The sequence below is a fragment of the Dermacentor silvarum genome, chromosome 9 (assembly GCF_013339745.2).
Source record: "Dermacentor silvarum isolate Dsil-2018 chromosome 9, BIME_Dsil_1.4, whole genome shotgun sequence".
Taxonomy (NCBI): Eukaryota; Metazoa; Arthropoda; class Arachnida; order Ixodida; family Ixodidae; genus Dermacentor; species Dermacentor silvarum.
In genome coordinates this window covers 72,617,504-72,637,250 of record NC_051162.1, presented here as the reverse complement: position 1 = coordinate 72,637,250, position 19,747 = coordinate 72,617,504, and the positions used below count along the sequence as shown (strand labels likewise).

Below are 19,747 nucleotides of genomic sequence, written 5' to 3'. Positions count from 1 at the left end.
TGCAAAGAGTACACGCTTGAACCCAATTTTCTCCGCGTCGAAACCCAGTGTCACTTCCCGTCCTCCCAAGACACTTAAGAACATTAGTATAACTCTAACCACAGTGTCAAGCGGGAAATAAATGCCATGAATTATATTTTGCACGCAGATGTGTCATAATGTGCGCCATTCTTAAAAAAATTACGGCGGCAACTCGTCTCACGATGGCTGTTGGCGGTAATGCGAGTGGCAATCGAGCAATGTAGCGACAGACCATATTCCTGAAGTCACATTTATTTAACACCAGTACTGGTAATTCTTTTCGTTGCTTCGGCTATATGCCCCATACTCCCATATCGTACCACTTTGCTATGGCACTCGCTTACCAAGGTCGCTCATGAGCACAGGGGCGTGACAACGATTCCTATGACACCAACGCAGTTATGTAATGACAAAGAAGCAGTGACATCGACGTAACGACAGAGGCGTGTAACGGCGACGGCATAACATTGAAATGTGTATTAGCAAATATGACGATGATGTAACGACGACAACGTGACGACGACCACATGAGGACAGTGAGACGACGATGACTGTGTGACGTCGATGGCGTGACAGGTACCGTATGACGGCAACAGGATAAAGAAGCGGGAATGACGACGGCGGCACAACTAAGACTGCATGACGTTGGTGGTGCGACTGCGGATGCGGGATAAGGGTGGCATAATTACGATTGAATGACGACAGTATCAGTACCATAGAACGACGAAGAAAGATTGACGTCGATGTGACGACGAAGCCAGTATGACGACTACGGGATAATGACAATTGCTTGACGAGGACTGCGTCACGACGAAATGAAACGACAGCGCGGCGACGATGTCCTGACGAGAGTCGGATGTCGACGCTACAGTAATGTTACAGTAAGACACCACTGAGCTTGAATGGCGACAATGGAACAATCGCCATGGCATCACGACTAGGAGCACGTACCAAGTGGCCAACTTAGGCCACTCGGTCTGCGTAAGAGGCTAGATAGATAGATGGATAGACTGATAGATAGATAGCCTCAAAACGGCAGAAGTAGGTAAAGAATGTTATTGGCATTAAAACACGCTCGGTGACTAGTTCATCCGACCGAGGACACTGAGGACGCCTACTACGTGCCTCGTATTAGGTACGAAAATAGGGAAGAAGCAGTAATCTTCAGAGCTCATAATTAACCCCGAGAAATCCGAGGTCATGCGGCGGGGAAGCAACCACTAATTTCTTCCCCAATGCTGGGGCCGCAGAACCCCCAAATTGTGCTGCTATCAATTGAGTGCGTTATTTAAAATGGAAATTAGGCAAAATTTAAAGTTTGTGGCAACAGTCTCTAGTTTGAAAAAGGAAGGGACATGGCTATGAGATGAGTGAAGGCGAAACGCAACAAGTTCTCGCAACTGATTATATTCCTAAGTATTTTAAATACTTACGAATCCACCAATGTTGATTTGCGCGCGTCTCAAGCAATCTAGGGATGAATTTAATAGCCTTGGCAACATAGTACAATTAGGTAAGATCGTTTCATTGTTACGTTAAAACAATAAGTCACAAATTTCGTTTTAATGAAATAATTCACATTCATGCATTTGTTCTGTTGTAAACCCATGCAATTGGGTGGTGGGCTCATCACTGTGTCAAACAGCAGTTTTTAATCACACATCCTATGTCTATTTATTGGAATATATGGAAGTAAAACGACTGATTGAATAACCTTCTGGGATGCTCCTCCAACTTTTACACCTAATGTAATCTTGGCGCCATGTTGGGTTCTTTCAGCACATAGGGAAACAATGTTTATAATCTCTGGATAATAAAAATTTTGAACTACTGGCTAAGAAATATTTCAAAGGCCATTTTTTAATTGGCACTTCTGAACGTGCCTGCCTTAACATTTTCCTTATTCCTTCATAGTGTTAACTATGCGGCGCTTTAACTTCTTTCAAAAGTGTAGGCAAGCTATGTAAGCGTTTTTATGAAATACCTCGAAAACGCATATTACGAGTGTTTAGTGTTCTTGCGATATTTTGAAACATGGCAGCTACTGAGCATGATGATCATGCCTAATTCTAAGTGGTTCTCCAGGACGAGTACTCATTCCTGAACGCCACAATGGATCCAAATTTTGATTTTAAGAAAACTTGTTGTTGGGCTAGTTGGTACATGATTCATGAAAAGGCATATTACGAGTATATAAAAGGTATATTACATAGGGAAACAATGTTTATAATCTCTGGATAATAACAATTTCGAGCGACTGGCTAAGAAATAATAAGAATGAATGAAGAATGAATTCTGATTTTAAGCCTGTTTGATAGTAAAAAACAACTATTTTCATTGAAGCATTATGGAAGCGCAATATAAACTGTGTCTACGAAACAGCGTTAAGAGACAGGCAGAGAGCGCTGTGGATGAGGGAGCAAACGGGGATAGCCGATATTCTAAATGACGTTAAGATAAATAAAAAATTCACAGCCCTTTTACTATTGTGAACAGCCTGCGAAGCTGTTACTATTATCGGTCTGCTGTCGGAAATATTGCCCTAGGATAGGATAGGAATAAACTTTATTTGTCCAGCGGTTAAGGCTGTTGGTGCCCGGGGCTAGGCTGGCAGGGGTCCATCGCCGGAGAAAAATCTTTCGAGATCCTCGGCAATGGCCCTGGCCCGCTGGACGGCCCACTCCTGGTCCTCGGGAAATATTGCCCTCACGGTGAGAATTGGCGTATCACCGCTGGGCATCACCCAACCGTACATGTCTGTTTCATCACCCAACCGTACATGTTTCGATGTGTTTCGTAGGCGTTGCAGGGGGAACGTACACAGTCGCGATCACGGTACCATCAAAGCATTTTAAAAGACGGCTACGCCACTTGCGGCGCGCACACAAGCGCAAATGTGCTCACGTGGTCTCCTGGGTGACCTCTGTCACGTAATGACGCAAACGTAAGATCCCGCGTAAACCGCGGTATAACACACACTTTTTTACAAACCTAAGTTTGAAAGCGGTGCCAACCAGGCGTTTTTATACGACTCCACGAGGTGGCGCCGAGGTGGAGGGACGCAAAGGAGGAGCGCCGCCGGTCTAGCCTCGCTAGCCGCCCAGCAGGGCTCAACTATAGTCGGGCACAGCTTCCAGCAGGCTTGACGCGCTAGCCTCGCAGCCGGGCCCAACTCTACTCAGGGGGGAACGCGGCATAAAAGAAGGTCGAGCGGCGCAAGAGCAGATAGCGATAGCGAGGGTTCAGCCGGCCGGGAGGGAGGAGAGGCCGTGCGCTCGAAAAGACGACGACGCTCGAGCCAATGCTGATGATGATAGTTTTTTTCTACACGTGGACACGATCCTGGGGGACCTTTCCCTTAACGGCTTCACTGTAAAAAATGGAGCGGGGCAGGCCACGTAATGCCCAGCATGGATAACCGCTGGACCATTACATTTACAGAATGGGTACCAAGAGAAGGGAAGCGCAGTCGAAGACGGCATAAAACTAGGTGGGGTGATGAAGTTAGGGAATTTGCAGGTGCAAGTTCGAATCAGCTAGCGCAAAACAGGGGTAATTGGAGATCGCAGGCAGAGGCCTTTGTACTGCAGTGGACATAAATACAGACTGCTGCTGCTGATGACGAAACAGCTCTTTAATACAGAGAAAGAGAGCTAAATAACCGATGGTAGCATAGAATGGTCTGTACGGATCTTATCAAGCACATGTTTTAAACAATTTCTAGATGACAATTAATGTCGAATTTTATGTTACACATTCAAAACTATAGTCATGTAGGCTAAGGATCCAGATTAAACTCAGTGCGGTACTGTATCAGACTATGGCGTAGCAAAGTGTTTCTTGAAGCCGAGGCTTTGACGGAAGGCCGTCTGGACGGGTGTCATCATGATAAAAGATAACAGATAGGCTCTATAAGCATACAGATAGGCCACTATAAGCATACGAAAAAAGTGGCTGTGGTTTAGCTCTGGTTAAACCTAGTCGAGTAGCGATAGCTACAGACCCCCAGCTGCGCTTAGGCTTCGGTTGTAGTTAGACGCGCTATTAAAATTAGTGGTTTCCCACTGGAATAAGAAAGGAGAGACGTTGTGGTCAACCAACGGGTAAAACTGCAGCGAGCGCTCAATGGCAGGAGCGGTGGTCGCGCGGTTACCGCGACGAGGCAAGTTGCCGGAGAATCGAGGCGTTTGATGTGACGTCACACAGAGGGCGCGGCCAGCGAGCCTAGTTGGGGAGGTTGCCAGGCAACGGCGGACGCGCGCCTGTAGGAGCGGTGGCCACGCGGGACCGCGACGAGCTGAGTCGCCGGAGAATCGAGGACCATGGTGTGACGTCACACAGAGGGCACGGCGAGCGCCCAACGGTAGGAGCGGTGGCCGCGCGGCGACCGCGACAAGCCGAGTTGCTGGAGAATCGAGGGCCGTGGTGTGACGTCACAGTGCGGCCACGGCTCAAAGTGCGGCGACGGTGAAGAGGCGAAAACCTGGCGTAATGTAGCTATCGCTACAAAAAAAGATGTTTCGGCTCCCCTGACTGCCTTGTTCAGAATGTTCCGTCACATATAGTAATGGTATTTTATCTAAGTGTTTCTTCGTATGTTTCCGGTATACGAGAAGCTCACAAGAACGACAGCTCCTAAGAAGGACAGCGTAATACATAGGCAGTCCCGTGACTCAGTGCTGTCATGCGCAAATGCAGGGCCGTGCGCACGCACTCCCTCAAGTTTAGGCACTCGATAGCTACGTGCAGTCGGCAGGCCTCCCCTTGAGAGTTAAGTGTAGCAATATATTATATCTTTATTGCGAGCAGGTGCAGACGCAACGACTGCGCCGCCCGACTCCATCTCGCGACCACGCGCTACCGGTGGTCGGAGAAGACGCCGAAGAGGTTCCGCATCAGCGGGTATTGCCCGCCCCCGCAGACGCCTGCGAAATCGTCGTGCCATAGATTCCAAACGCCGAAGCAGCGTGCACCGAACTCTTCGCGCAGGTAACGAGCCAATGGAGGCACCACGAACTCCGTTAGGTGCGAGACCCAGTTGGCACCCTGTTTGGAGACGACGCCGAACTCGAATACCTGGCTCGAATCCCACACCTGCGTTTGTTTTTAAAATTTTCAGTTAGTCTCGGTTTGTGGGACTTCCGAAGCGCATGTCTTAAGCTTTATTTACCCTCATCAAAATTATTGGCATACCACAAATACGAGGTAGTGAGCGCAAGCGAAAATTCTATTCGCCTATAGTCCATAGAAATTCTGTACACAGCCATTGAAATAGTGGCCTTACAATTATTTTTATTGACTTATGGATATATGCTTTCTACAAACAACGCGTACGAGAATTGAAGCAGGAATAAAAAAAAAGAGAAAAGGGGTTATGAACGCACATATAGGGTTTGAGAGTATATAGAGAAACTGTATATTCTCTAAAGTTAAGAGAAGTGTCATAAAGAGAGAAAATTTGAATTTTATAAAAACAATTACTTTTTTTGCCGGAGGCAGCTGTTCGTAGGTCTTAAGCTTTAGACTGTAAGCCGCGAAGTGCTGCTTCGAGATAGTTGTCGCTGTGGCCCAATTACCTAGTTTAGTCTTTTTCCTGCATAACAATATTTTGCGTGTTCTTGTAGTAACGACAATTCAGCACTTTTATATTACCTCGAATCTTGCACAGCACTTTTGTGTAGTCCAGTTCCCCTCGCGTCCGAAACATTCCAAGTTCGTCGGTTGGAACCACATCGGCTTTGTGGGACCCAGGATTGTTTGACAGTCGGCTCGTTTTATGTAGACAGCTGGTGTATGCGTGACCGACGCATGCGCTGTTATTTATCCTGTACATGTAGGCGATTTCGCTCCGTAAGAAGCACGAGAGGTTATTGAAGAATGGACTCTCATCCTACCGACACATGTGCCAGTACATCTTTTTGTGTCTCGATATCTTCATTGTGGTGTCTTAAGCCCCAAGCCTAACACACGTGAAATAAATTTCTCGCAGGGTATAAAGAAGCCATCAAGAGTGAAGTGTTTCGAACGAACCAGCATACCCGTGGTATATATCAGACACCTTGTCTCAGAGCGTAAGATTTTTATTCCTGTCGGTCTCCGATGCACGTCGTCTTGCTTACTTGAGGAAACTATGAAATCAAACATTGCTGTCTTTCCACTGCGATTACACGTACTCCCTTCCTCCTCACATTATGGACAATAACAAACCTTTTTTGGACATCCGTCTGTTTATTTCTACCCTTCCATGGCTTTTCAATATCCTCGCCTTAAAATTCCCGCGTGTTCGAGATGTCGCGAAGCGTGAACGTGATGCGGTTGTGCCAGCTACCCCAGCTCCTGACTTAGCCAGCTGCTCGGTTTGGCTGTGTGGAAGGAGCGCTAATGACCCTAGCACGCATCGATCATGTGGTGTGACAGGTGGTTGCTGACAAGCCACCTGCTGCATTCTCGCGCTTGCACAACGAACCGAATTATAGTATGCTGTGTGCGCTGGTAAGGGGAGGCCGCTTGCGGTGTGTACTGTGGAAGAAAAGCTCCACTGGTAGCCTATATAGCTGCGATCTTTTTTTCTTTTTCGAGCTTGTGCACACTGCAGCGTAGCGTCACGATGATTTCAGGACTACAAGGAAACGTTGCAGCGCGCTGTAATGTGAGAACTTGAAGCTGAACCTAGATCGGCTGGTTATCGGCGTGCCCGATAGGGGTTGAGAATTTAGTTGGAGTGGCGAATAGGCATCATGCACCGGCAAGAGGGGGCTGCAACGCTTTTCATATCTCTCCAATGTCGCCAGCACTGTTCGATTGGGGTGGAAGATATTAAAATGACATTAGCTCATGCTTCATCACTCCTCTGTGTGTCATGCACGGAGCATTGCCAAACTCAAGCTCGGGAATGTTTCTCATGTCTGTAGCAAACATGCTCGGTTATTCAGAGCATGCGCAATTGGATACTTTCTGGTCTGTACGTCACCATTACCCATTATAACCAATTAGAGGTGTCACGGTGGATGTGCATCGCGTTCTTGCCATTTTCTTTACACCACCCACTAGGCAGGGTGTTGTGGTACTGTCGTAACTGTGGTAAGCTTAGGCGCAAGGCACCGATAGTCACAGCAGCAATCTTATTATTCTCGTTGCGCTAAACTAGTGTCATTACAACAAAGTCGTAAAGGCGTGCCTCATTGCATATTTCGTAGTAGGCGAGCTCGCCGGGCGTCTTGGTGCTGGGGCCTGGGTCTCCTGGCCCATACACCAGCTCCTGGACGCCGGTCACGTTGCTGTCCCAGAACTTGTACGTGACGCCCGCGAAGGAGAACACGTAGCACAGCTTGGCGGCGGACGACTGGCTCACGCCCTCTGTAACGCCACCCTGACCAGCGCCGCCAAGCGAAGGTGGCAGAGGCTGCTGCTCCTGCTCGAAAAAAAAAAAAAAAACGTTGTTGCGATCAAAGAAAAAAAAAAAGAAAAAAGAGATGGCTATTCCAGCGAAAAAAAAATCCCTTTCGGCATTCTGCGAAGACGACGTTCAACCGTGATCAGTATGGAGAGAAGACATTTTTTTTTCAAGAAACGATTGCACTCGACATAAGGAGTCAAACCTGAGATGAGAATAATGTTCCAAGTAGACTTCCCGCAGCAATTTGTATCTGGTTGTGCATTTCTTTGTTAGGCAATAATCTTCCGCAGCTACGACTTCTTAGGGCGTCCTTCCTATTATTACTTAATGGTGTACAGAAATCAAGTGTTTCCAGCCACACATATTTGTTTATTTGGGCGTCCCCCTCGCAGATGTTTTAGGAACTTCAAAAACAAAAAAAACAGATATTTTGATAATGTTGCTTCCTTTGCGTGTTAGTATCTAGTGCTGTTTAGAAAATGAGCCCCATAGATTGACACTTCAGAGCGTGCTCATGAGTAATAAACCTTGGTAGCTTTTTGTACATTGCGAAACTTTGTTGGGGTACGAGAGGCACGGTAAGAAATGCTTCGGATTCATTTCGACAAGCTGAGAATACTGAACGCGAACATAAATCTGAGTGTAGGCCGGGTTTTCCATTCCGCTAACATCGGAGCTACAGTCTTGTCAGGAAGACCGAACTTCAATTTTTGAATTTTGTTCGAAACCACGGCACCGGCAGTCAGCGTGGCATCATAGATTTCGAAGTATTTTATCGCATATTATTTAGCCTTAGAGGTGCAGCAAATGCTTTCGAAAACTCCCAAGTTCGATCTGTGGCCACTTTATAACCGAGAGCCGTCCATCTCAGCCGATAAAACCTAAACCATCCCCCCGACAAGACGCCACCAATAACCATTCATTAACCGTGATGTGGTGCGGGAACTCCGAGGTGGCGTCGCCGGGGTGTCTCTCGTTATAGCGTCTCTTCTAACTTGTGATGCCTTCTGTCGAGATAAGAGGGAATCTTTCGGCATTGTATCGAGATAATTTATTATAATACAGCTCAACTTCGTTTTTCCCCTTTAGGGCCCCTTTAGACTGCTTCGGTGTGGCTTGGCGCAACATTCCGCACGTGCCTGTCTCAGCGTCGACCGCAGTTGCTTGAGCGCGTCGCGGAGCCTGTGCTTCTCGTAGACAACCGCCGAGCGGGCGTCCTCGACCCCCTGACTTCGGGCCACGGGCGGCTCGCGCACGATCGGGTGCAGCAGGACGGAAGCCGTCGAGTGGTCACCGCCGCCCGGCAGCGCCGCGTCGAGCTCGCCCAGGTCGAGACGCTGCTTCAGGCTGTCCCCGGTGTCCACGAGCACGCTGAGCACGAAGCCCTCCCGGCCGAATCGGCGCGACACGCGCTCCAAGAGCTCGCTGTATCCGCGCCGCGCCGCCAGCGTGTCCAGCGAGACCTTCCACAGGAGCACGGCGCCCGCATAGCCTCGGGGCTGCCCAAAAAAAGGAAAAGCAAGATGGCTGCGATTTGCACAGTGATCTAGGTGGTGCTAGGATGACGAAAAGAGCGTCCGCACGGACGATAGGAACTGTATGGACCAGTTACAATAAAAAAAAAAATGCACGAAAACTGCTGACGCGCCTCTGCATGATCCGCTTCATAGTAATCCTGCGAAATATAAAGCTTCTTTAGTGAAAAGAGGCGTTCATTGATCACGAATGAAGCCTAAAGGTTACGCTAGACAGCGATAATAACCACCATATTCAAGTACGTTCCCTGTCTCGGTACTCCGCCTCGACTCAACAAAGTAGGGAGCCTACAACAAAGTGGATGTCAGCGCCGTCCCTCGACCGAAGTGGCGACTACGCTCATCGGCATCCCGCGACAATTCCTGAGGAGCGTAGGCTCTTTTTCAGGCGAGGGCCGGCGCTGTGTTCAACTCGGTGAAATTAGAAGGGACAACCTGTACGATAATACGAAGGGAAGCCTCGCTATTTGAGACTCGAGCTAGTTGCTTAAGGACAAAAACATACAGAAGCAAATATTCGCGATTAGATGATGCATGTATATGGTGCAGCAAACGTCCGGAGACCACTCAGCTCATACTAATCCAATGCGAAGAGATTCACCCAGTGAGACCCGTACGTAACGTACACCTCCCAGAAGCGCTTGGGTTTAAATCGACGGAGGCATAAATCGGTCAGCAGTCGAGATAAGCAAGAGATGTTTAGAGTATTGGTGGAAAAATAGCAGGGAAGAGATCGATATGACCGGATCCGTTAAAGGTATAGATAGCGGTACAAGCCAGATAGAGAAGTTTTGAGGAAGAGAAAAAAAGATTAAAAAGATGTACACGAAATACTAGCATGATAAGCATGCATGGCATGCCTAAGTAACTCAAGGACGCTAGGAGACTTTGTCACCACCTCCTTTCTAAGCGGCTGTCAATAAATCATCATCATCATTGAGTGCAGTAAGAGCGTGGTGTCGAGAGCCTTGTTCAAACATAGGGTGGTGCTAAAGCTCGATTCAGTAGAGTCGAAGAAGACCGCGTCGAAACCCATTTTTGAATACTGCAGTAAATGTTTCCATACCGAGAAATTTTATTTATAATTTTTTTCGACATTTTTTTTCTCGAAAAATGTTATTTTACCAGCAAAAAACACCAATTCTTAGCGCGAGCTGCGACACCCGTGCGTCAGTCTGATGTGATGGATTTTAAAGTTTTCTCGTACTGGGATTCTTCTTTGCGAAGAAAATTCTGTCTGCACTAATTAGGTGAGCCTGAATTACTTGGCAGGAAAGGTGGACTGTTGTTGTCAAGAGAAAAAGTACTGAAGTAAGTTTACTGAAGTCTCGTTCCCAAACTGTTATAAGGCATGGCTGATGCGGCTATTTGAAAAGAAGATGTCTCAAACGACGTCTATCATTTTTGTTTTATTTCAGGCTTACCGAAGTCTCTGCTCACGGTAAGAATATAACGTATTTATTATACCGGAAGCTTAGTCGACTTACCCCGCTTGAAAGCGTAAAGGTTCGGATCATTTGGTAAGGCACTACGGTTATACTAACAACGAAAAAAAAAGGGGCTTTACGTGCCATAACCCCTATCTGATTATGAGGCACGCCGTAGTGGGGGACTCCGTAATAATTTGGGCCACCTGACGCAGACAAACGAAACGCATCAACGCAGCACGAACCCCCAACACGTTATTTATGCCGGAAAGAGCCCAAGTATATATACCACGTCACATGAACGTGTAAGAAGCAAAACATGGGACAAAAAATTACATAACGGCAAGTTATGTTGAATAGCCGTCTGCCCCGAGAGACCGTATGCTTACGTGACAGCGTGACTGATGTCTGCATACCGCATGAGAAACTAAATCGGCATGACTGTTTTGCCTGTAGTATCTATCGCGTTAGTTGGTTATTATGCCTATGCGAATTCCAGGGCTCAAATACCGCAGTTTTTTTGTTCGTAACTACGGTTTGCTATTGAACGGCTGCCTTCACAAATATGTGCAGAATCTGGATTGGCTCAATTTCCTATTTGAAAAAAATTCTAGCGTAAGAGCTTAAGTAAAGCTTTCTTCATCGACGGGTGGCAACAACTGAGATACGTGAGGCCAAAAACACTTGCCGGATGAGTTTGTCATGTATCATCACATGACATCAGTACCGCTGTCACGTAAGGATACGGTATTTCTACATAACTCACACTTGTACATAACTCACAAATACGTGGTTTTGTTAATTTTCAATCCTCTGCTTCTTTCGCTTTGATGCCGCATGACCAACATTTGCGCTCTTAGAAACAAATAAATTGTCGTAAATGAGTGGTGTGTGTATTTTCCGTCTGGCTTAGGCGATTTTCGCGGCGCTAGCTTAAAGCTATGCAGCTTAATTTAGCTTAATTCTTTGTTCTTTGAACAATTTTGTTCGGAAAATAATCTGTGTTACGAATTAAGCCAATCCTGCTTTTTAAATCCATGGTAATGCGGTATACCCGTGGTCGGCAGCGAAAAGCTGTGATCTTATCCCCAGACGTTCGCGGGCAGCGCTTGCGCTGCTGCAACTTTACATCAACAACGCATCGTTATCGCATTACAAAGTGCCCCTGATGGAGAAAGAAAACAGAAAGAACAATGAAGCATTATTGCCTAATACACCTGAAGCCAAGCATAGTCGGCAAACAAGTTTCAGTGTCGTTTACGAGGAAACTTTATCTCGGGCCCAACTCCAATCCCGCCTATTTAAACGAATGTAGAGAACAGAAATTCTTTTCAGAGGTAACACCCTGACAGATATTAAAAGAATTTCTTGCATCGGAGAGAGAAAGTTACGTGCTAGTGACTGTAGAAGCGAAATTTCAATTTACGGTTTGAATCTTTTAGCAAAAATTGCTAAATTTGCTAATTTCGAAAAAAGAAAACAGAAGCCCGAAGTATACAAATCAGTAACTGTGCACGAAGAACAGATTTATTTGTTTTACTGCATATTTTAGCATATCCAAAGCGGGCAAATTTGAAATATTAGTTTTCGCCTTACGTGTTTTTTTTTGTAATGTTTACGAGGGTCTTGCAAAAGGCGCACTCACAAAACGTGTTAAACTTCTGACGGTTCTATAATATGACTAATTTGTCCTGTTTAGATCTGCATCATTCAATGCAGCTTACAAAGTCTTGCTGAGTTTAGAGTTGCAAACTTACTAGTTTAGTTTTTCGAAGTGCTGCAAACTTCATAAACTTAAAAACATATCGATGGCCTCAATCAAAAAGGCCCTTCCTTATCACTATAACTTTATCTTTTGTTTGAACAAAACCTTGTCACATTCCGTGCAGTGGCTGCCGAGAAAAACGATTTCTTGTTTCCTCTGTATTTAGACAGGAGCGTCCGAGCTAAAGTGCCCTCTTAATTTGACCACCGCGTTATCCACGCTGAGCGCGCGCTCTTCATAAATGACAACGGTTGTGACAGCAGCCGGCTTCGGCCGCTATCGCGCGTTAAAGCAAGGCCACAAATGTGCACGCGTACCGTTAGCCACACGATGGAGCTCTCGAGGAAGATCCAGTCGGAGCCGCTCATCATGGCGGCGGGCATCCTGCCGCCGAGTCCCAGCAGCGGACGCAGATGAGGGTTCAGACCGCGAAGATATCGCGGGAACCCTTGAGCATCGCTGGGCGCCTCGATCTGCAGCGACGACTCGTTCAGGTGCGCGCAGCAGAATACGGCGTGTGTGCACAGGTGGTAGGGGAAGAGCGACAGGCCGAACAGCAGGCCGGCCGACTCGGGTCGCTCGGCTCGCGCCTGTGGACAAAACAAGGCCAGTGTAGTGGGGCCTGTGTCTCATCTGTGTAGCCATGGTTACACGCGCAAGGATTCCGGATCGCAATGCTAAAGAGCCTGCCGATTCTGCTACTGCGCTGCTGCTTCTCTGGATGCCGGCGTTCTATAGTTTTGAAATCGACTTGACGATATAAGGAAGCTACAGTAAAGGCATGCTCGAGAACAGAAAGTGCACAAGACACTTAATGGCTATGCTATTTCTGTTAGTGTGCCCTCTGAACACCGCCCGGAATCAGGCACGTACGGCGAGTGCCCCTGGCGGCCGTGAGCTGGAAACACGCGCGATTTCAAGCAAACGCCTCTTATTTATTTATTATTTCCCCTTTCACGAAAACATGGGGAACTATTAAAAACTGTCCGGGGGAAACAGATTCTAGGCGTCAATAGCACCATAACGACATGACTGGTAGTCACGGCGGGCCAATAGTCCGTTCGAAATTACGCGCGAAGTTTAAAATATGGGAGTTTATAGCAATGAAACTCAATGGCATTTTTGCACAAAGAAAAAGACAGTATGCGAAAACAGCTATGATGTCGCTTGGATTGTTTCAGGAGTACGAAGTTCGAACCTCACTTTTAGTTCGTTGCAGCTGCGTGTCTTGAAACAGTGAAACTTTGTTACAGAATTGCTGCCTTCATAACAGCGTCAGAAAATCAATTTCAGATGAATGTTTCCCTAGTGAGGTTGTATTTGTTAGCTCTGGCAGTGTGCAAGCAGTTTCTGTGAGCGTCTATGAAACTCACAGATCAGGTGAGTGCGAGCTCTCTGATTGAATTCCGTGTGTATCCACCTTAAACTTGGATATACACGCGAGGGCAAAATCCCGCCTGCTCCGCGGGCCAAACAGTCACGTTATCCCTTCAATCCGGCGCAGCTGAGTTTGGTCGCATTCCCACAGCCGGAGCGTCGTTTGCGGTATCCGCGTGCTTACTCTCGACTCCAACGCTGCGCGTTTGCATTATCGGCGTGCTTTATATTCCATTGCGCTGTGAATCCCTCAACAAGAGCCAAGAAAGTGACGGTTGCCTCTTCACTTAGCGTTTTCTTGCGCACATCACTCAAGTTGAGGACACACAGGCTACGCGGTCTGAGCAAATGGAAATGCGTGCGCAACCCCGACTCGCCTTTTCCGCTGCACCACAACAAAAGCACATGCGGTCACTGCTGCACAAGAAAAATACACGTGGCTTCAAGCAATACGCCATCGCAGCCACGCCAATCCGTCCAATGTTGATAGATTTGGCGCTTACTACGCTAAATTGAGGTCAGACGACCGCCATACGGACGGACGGAAATGCCGGCGAGCATTTTCAATCCGGACCGCGAGCGGAGGAGGCCGGACTAGGCGAGGGCGGCACGTTTTGATGACGCGTGCGTCACGTGATACGCCATCCGCTGCGAAAATTCCTCCTCCGTCCGGTCGTGTGAATGCACCTTTAACGACATCTTCCAGTATCATGACGTAGGAATCCTGATGCCGTGCAGTTTGCTGCGGCTATGAACGCTGTGGCTCATATGATAGTCTATGACGGTGGGGCGGACTTGACGCAGAAAACGCACTACTTGGCCATCGCGCCGCGTGAAAATACGATGCCGGTGTCCATTCTCTTTGACGAACATGCCGAAGACGCTCAATATAATCGATAATATATATATTCACTATAGCAATATTTACTATAGCAGACCCACCATAGTCACAGCTTTGCAGGCTTCCATCTTCACAGTAGTGGAAGGGCTCTGAATTTTTTTCGTGTAAACACATCTCCCTTCCGGTTGACATACGCATGTATATTACTGCACTGATGGCATGCATTGTGTTCTGGTGAAGGCCGGACCCCGGCCAACACGTCCATGAATCCCTGCACCTTTGCGTATACATCACTGTGAATATTTTACCGGACATCGAAAGCACTCATTCGGGCTCATCTGGTCCTCAAACAATAACCGTCGCATGTCTTGCTTGTTTTTCCTTTATTTATAACTGCGCTCCCGGTATACTTTAAGGTCACGAAAGGTGTGCGCTCCTCATCATAATGTAGCTTTCCAACTAGAAAGCAGTTAGCACAAAGGGGTTCAGAAAGAATATCTACTCTAGATAGACGATATAGTCGTCGCGGAACAAGATACGTTCCGAAAGGAAACTGGGCTACCGGAATCCAGAATCGCGAGAGGGGATAAACGCCATCCCCAAAGAAATTGCCAACAGGTTAAGAACACCCCCAATCCCAAGAAACATGCACCCAATATACAACGACGAACGCAGGAGAAGCAGAGGAAGCAGAGTCCAAAGACTCCAAAGCTCCCTCCTCCAAAAACAAGGAGTAGTGTACACCGATGCGGCAGAGTACCCAGAAGGGCACTACGCTGCAGTAGTAGTGAGCGACAAAGGCGAGCTAATCTCGAGCTGCAGCGTGAGACACTCTTCACCAGAGGAGGCAGAGATGGCGGCGATTGCCCTGGCAACCACAAACCCATCAACCAGAATAATCATCACCGATTCTGAAACTGAAATCAAAGCCTATGACACCGGTAAGGTGTCCAAAGAGGCCGGCAAAATTCTGCAAGAAGGCAAGGAGAACGTACCCAACGACCTATTTAGAATTATATGGGCGCCCGCCTATAGTGGACTCACAGGGAACGAGATCGCCAACGAGGTCGCCCGAGGACTCACACACCGGGCCCCAGGGCAGGCACACTACTCCCTGTCCAAAAAGCGAGACTTGACCACATACACAGAAATTCTAGAACACTATAGAATGGGCAGGAGAACCCCCCCCCCCCCCCCCCTCCATAGATCTCTCACAAAGAAGGAAGAAGTAATCTGGTGAAAACTGCAGACGGGTACCTTCCCAAACCCGTACACAAATGGCATCCTGAGGTGCACTCTTCCAAATGTAAAAACTGTGAAGGCATAGCGACCCTAAATCACATGCTCTGGGCTTGCCCAGCGCTAAACGGTCTACATGGGAACAAAGAGTCATGGGAATCCTCCCTTCATAGCCAGGAAGAACATGCCCAAAAACAAGCCATCTGTCAAGCCCAGGCCGCCGCCGCAAGCCAACTGATTCCGGCCGACGTCTAGGGGGGAGGTAGACGGTGAAAGGGGGAGCTGCGTCTCACCCCGATCACCCAGACTCTCTGACGGGTGCAAATAAAGTGCTTTCTCTCTCTCTCTCTCCCAGAAAGGTGTACAATTATTTCAGCGTATTGCTCCTTACAGTGGAAACGAGCAGTAGCCACTAATAGAGTGTCCACTTTCGACTAAAAGTGGGAGGCACAGTTGTGCACGGCACGGTTATTTTTTCACGCTTTTGCGAGTGTGCAATGCTCGGCTACGTTACTAGTCTGTGATCGTTCAGGGTCATGTTACCTGGTAGAAACAGAAATATTGGTGGCTTGCGTTCGTGTACAGCTCGGTGGGCAGCAACGGAAACCATCTGCGGTCCCTGGTGGGAGCCGCGACCGGGCGGTGAGCCAATGGTGCCTCCGTGGTCAAGCTGTCCTCCGGGGTGACGAGGTCACGGATCTGGGCGGCGGCCACCGGGTGCCGGACCTGGGTGGCCGCGCGTCCGTGGCTGCTGGTCCAGGGAAAGGCGCCCAGCTGGCTGAGGGCCACCTGCGGACAGGGACAGCATGAGCACCACGAGCAGAGCGCAGCTGGCGAAAGCCACGAAGACCCCCTTGGAGTCGCCAGCAGGCACCGTGACCGTGGTGTCCATCACGTATGCGTCCGGTGTGCTCGTGATCATCTCTTCTTCTGCCTCGTTCGAGCGCTCAGTGGCAAGCAGCGGGGCGCTCTCGCGCATTTGATGATGATGATATTGAATCCCTTCAAAAATGGCACTGGCTGCTTTTGCTTTCGTGCCTTTTCTAGCTCACCGTGCCTCCTCTTAAGATAAGAGTGGCTTTTTCAGTATTATAGAAGCTTTAGGTACTAATAAAAGATGGTCTATTTTTCTTTCAACTGGTTCTTTTTCGCGTATGTCATTTCCCTATTCTTTGCAAGTTAATGTGCCCTGTCATTTTCCTCCTGTCGCTTAGATCCGTTGGTCGTTGGTCGTATCGCACCGATTCTAGGGTAATCCTTCGTAGTGGGTACGAGCCATGGTTTTCTTGCCTAACAACTATGACAATATTTTAGCTGGGTTTTCTAAAATTTGTGACGATGGTTCTTAGCCCGTGCGGTACATCCAAGATCGTGAGCCGGTGGCAAGCTCGAAGCTTAACCCAGCTTAAAAGGCGCCGTCGTATTTTCTTCCAAGCATCTGCACCGTCAGAGGCAGATTCAAGCTCTGATACTACAAGGTAGTCGATTAGAAAACCATAACAAAATTCGGAGGACACTTAGGCTTCACTTTAGGAGTGGAACGCAACAGCAATCAAACATCCCTGACTGCTTCTCACGCTTCCCGACAACTGCAGCTTATGCAACCGTAATGGTTACCGGGAAACACTGGTGGCGAACGCTATGCACGAAGGCGAGCTTCCTGGTAGACACGCGGCCTCTTGCGCGGGCCGATCCCGGAGGTGTGCACAACCACGGCAAAAAATTACATTATTTTCAATTTTCCGTTTTTGTTTCGCACGTTTAATATTTCAGTCTGAGAATATTTACCACAAGGAAGTATGCGCTGTGGGTGTGTTGTTCCATGACATTTGTTTGTGGATTGTCATTCTCTAATTTCCTAGAAATAGCTTTGTCAAGAAAGTAGAACAAGGTATGAGCAACATTATTGATAGAATGGTGCGGCAATATATAACCCGCATATCATCGTCATCATCAGCCTATATTTATGTCCACTGCAGGATAAAAACCTCTCCCATCGATATCCAATCCCTGTCCCTGTCTTGCGCGAGCTGATTCCAAATGGCGCCTGCAAATTTCCTAACTTCATCAACCCACCTAGTTTTATGCCGTCCTCGACTTTGCTGCCCTTCTCTTGGTATCCATTCTGTAACTCTAATGGTTCACCGGTTACCCATCGTACGTATTACAGGGTCTGCGCAGCTCCATTTTATTACGATAGCAATTGTATGGACACCCCAAGCGGGTACTTGCCGTCGCCGTCGCCGTGAGGTTCCGTATAAAGTCCAATGGCGATAAAATCGTCGCCGCGCGCCGTATGTTGTTTATGGGAGCAAAAACGGGGAGGGCAGCGCGCTTTCACGGAGAGCGAACGCACGGCGGAGAGCAAACACGACGTCTTCCGTCGTGCAAAAGGCCGTGGTGGGATCGGTGGGAGAGAGGGGAGGCGACGTTTGGCTGCGGCGCCAAATGCAAATCTTGCGACCGGGCGCAAGAAGAATTGGCGACTGAATCGCCCACGCTAAAGGAGGAAAGCAGGAAGGCAGCGCGGGAGAGAGGGGGTGCGGATTTTACTCTGCCAGCAACTGCGTACTTTTATTTTGTGCGGCTCCGGGCTGTCGCGCGCACCGTATCCTGAAAGCGATCTCCAGACCAGAGCACTGCACGGGCTCGGGCTTACCCGAAAGCCCGAGCCCGGCCCGGCCCGTGGGCCGGGCCAGGTCGGGTAGCACAGTTTTTTCACGGGCTCGGGCCGGGCTCGGGCACGGCGTGTGCTTTTTGACTCGGGCCCGGGCCGGGCTCGGGTTTTTTGACGCGGGCCCGGGCCGGGCTCGGGCTTTCTGGTGGTGTGCATGTAACGTGCAGCGAGTTATTCTCGGGTGTCTCAACTCTGAAAAACATTATTTTTCGGTCTCGGGCCGGGTTCGGGCCGGTTTCGAGTCGGGCTCGGGCCGGGCTCGGGCCTAAGGTAAAGGGGTGGCGGGCCGGGCCGGGCGGGTAACGTAGATTATTTCCGGGCCCGGGCCGGGCCCGGGTCTCGCCATAAAAGTTTTGATCGGGCTCGGGCGGGCCGCCCAACGCCTTTCAAGTTCCGGGTTTATGTCAATGTCTGATCATAAGAATAGAAATTGGGACGGGATTTGGAAGGGCTGGTAAGAAGAAATAACAGGAGGTGTGGGGTGTTTGGGGTGCCTTAATGCGTTCCCGTTTATGTATCGGCGACCCAACGGGGCCCCAGGCCCCTCTCGCTAATCTATGGATCCTGTAGCGTTAGTGGTATATGTTGTCTTGTACGACGGAGTTGTCGGCATATGGCGGATTGCCGATGTATAATTGATAAAGTGCTGCTCGAGTCACGATTCGGCTAAATGATATAATATTTAGCTATATGATAAACAAGCATCAATAAAGAAAGCTTTCTTGTGAGCACAGCGCTGTTCTTTAAGCGTAAATGCATTGTGCTATTTTTGAGGGGCAGCTTTAGTCTGCAATAATGGAAATATTGCGTTATGATGTAAATAATGTAAATAGGAACATATGGCATAATGGAAATGTCAACATATGGCCATCACATGAAAGCAACAGCGGAGCGAAAGTTTGATTTTAAATTTGTTAGATACTAAAAAACTGTTATGCTTGAAAAATTATGGAAGGGCAATATAAGTGGTGTCTACGAAAGAGCTCTTTATTACAGAGATATATACCGACATAACCGATGGTAGCATAGAATGTCTGTCCGGATCTCATCAAGCGCATATGTCCTAAACAATTTCTGGATCGCAATTAATGTTGAATTTTTTGTTACATATTCAAAACTATAGTCATGTAGGCTAAGGAGACAGATGACAGTGTCAACCCTATTGTACACAAAGTGTTTCTTCTTATGCTTCTGATATATGAGAATGTCGATGAAAATTACCCATGTATCTGGTGCTCATAAAAACGACAGTGTACTACATAGAGTATCACGTGATTCACTTCTGTCATCAGCCAATGCAGGGCCGAGCGTGCCTATTCTCCCAAGTTTAAGCATTCGCGCAGCATGCCATAGTCGGTTCATCTCCCGTTGCGAGCAATTGGAACGGTATATCATTTTTATTAGGAGCAGATACAGCCATAACGACTGCGTCGCCCGGCTCTAACACGGGACCACGGACTACCGGTGGT

At 48.1% G+C, this 19,747-nt stretch overlaps 2 protein-coding genes across 2 annotated transcripts; both read right to left on the bottom strand.

Annotated features, from left to right (window-relative positions):
- Positions 1 to 4,878: 4,878 nt before the first annotated feature.
- Positions 4,879 to 8,454, bottom strand: LOC119463658 (oviduct-specific glycoprotein). The gene is made up of 3 exons (XM_049655311.1): positions 8,413 to 8,454; positions 7,199 to 7,432; positions 4,879 to 5,115 (listed from the first exon to the last, which is right to left on the bottom strand). Exons 1-3 carry the CDS (start codon positions 8,452 to 8,454, stop codon positions 4,879 to 4,881), a joined length of 513 nt encoding a protein of 170 aa, XP_049511268.1.
- Positions 8,455 to 8,502: 48 nt separating this feature from the next.
- On the bottom strand, positions 8,503 to 16,580 carry LOC125939663 (uncharacterized). Its single transcript, XM_049655310.1, has 3 exons — positions 16,328 to 16,580; positions 12,462 to 12,766; positions 8,503 to 8,916 (listed from the first exon to the last, which is right to left on the bottom strand). The coding sequence occupies exons 1-3, from the start codon at positions 16,578 to 16,580 to the stop codon at positions 8,503 to 8,505; spliced, it is 972 nt and encodes a 323-aa protein (XP_049511267.1).
- Between the last annotated feature and the right edge of the window lie 3,167 nt (positions 16,581 to 19,747).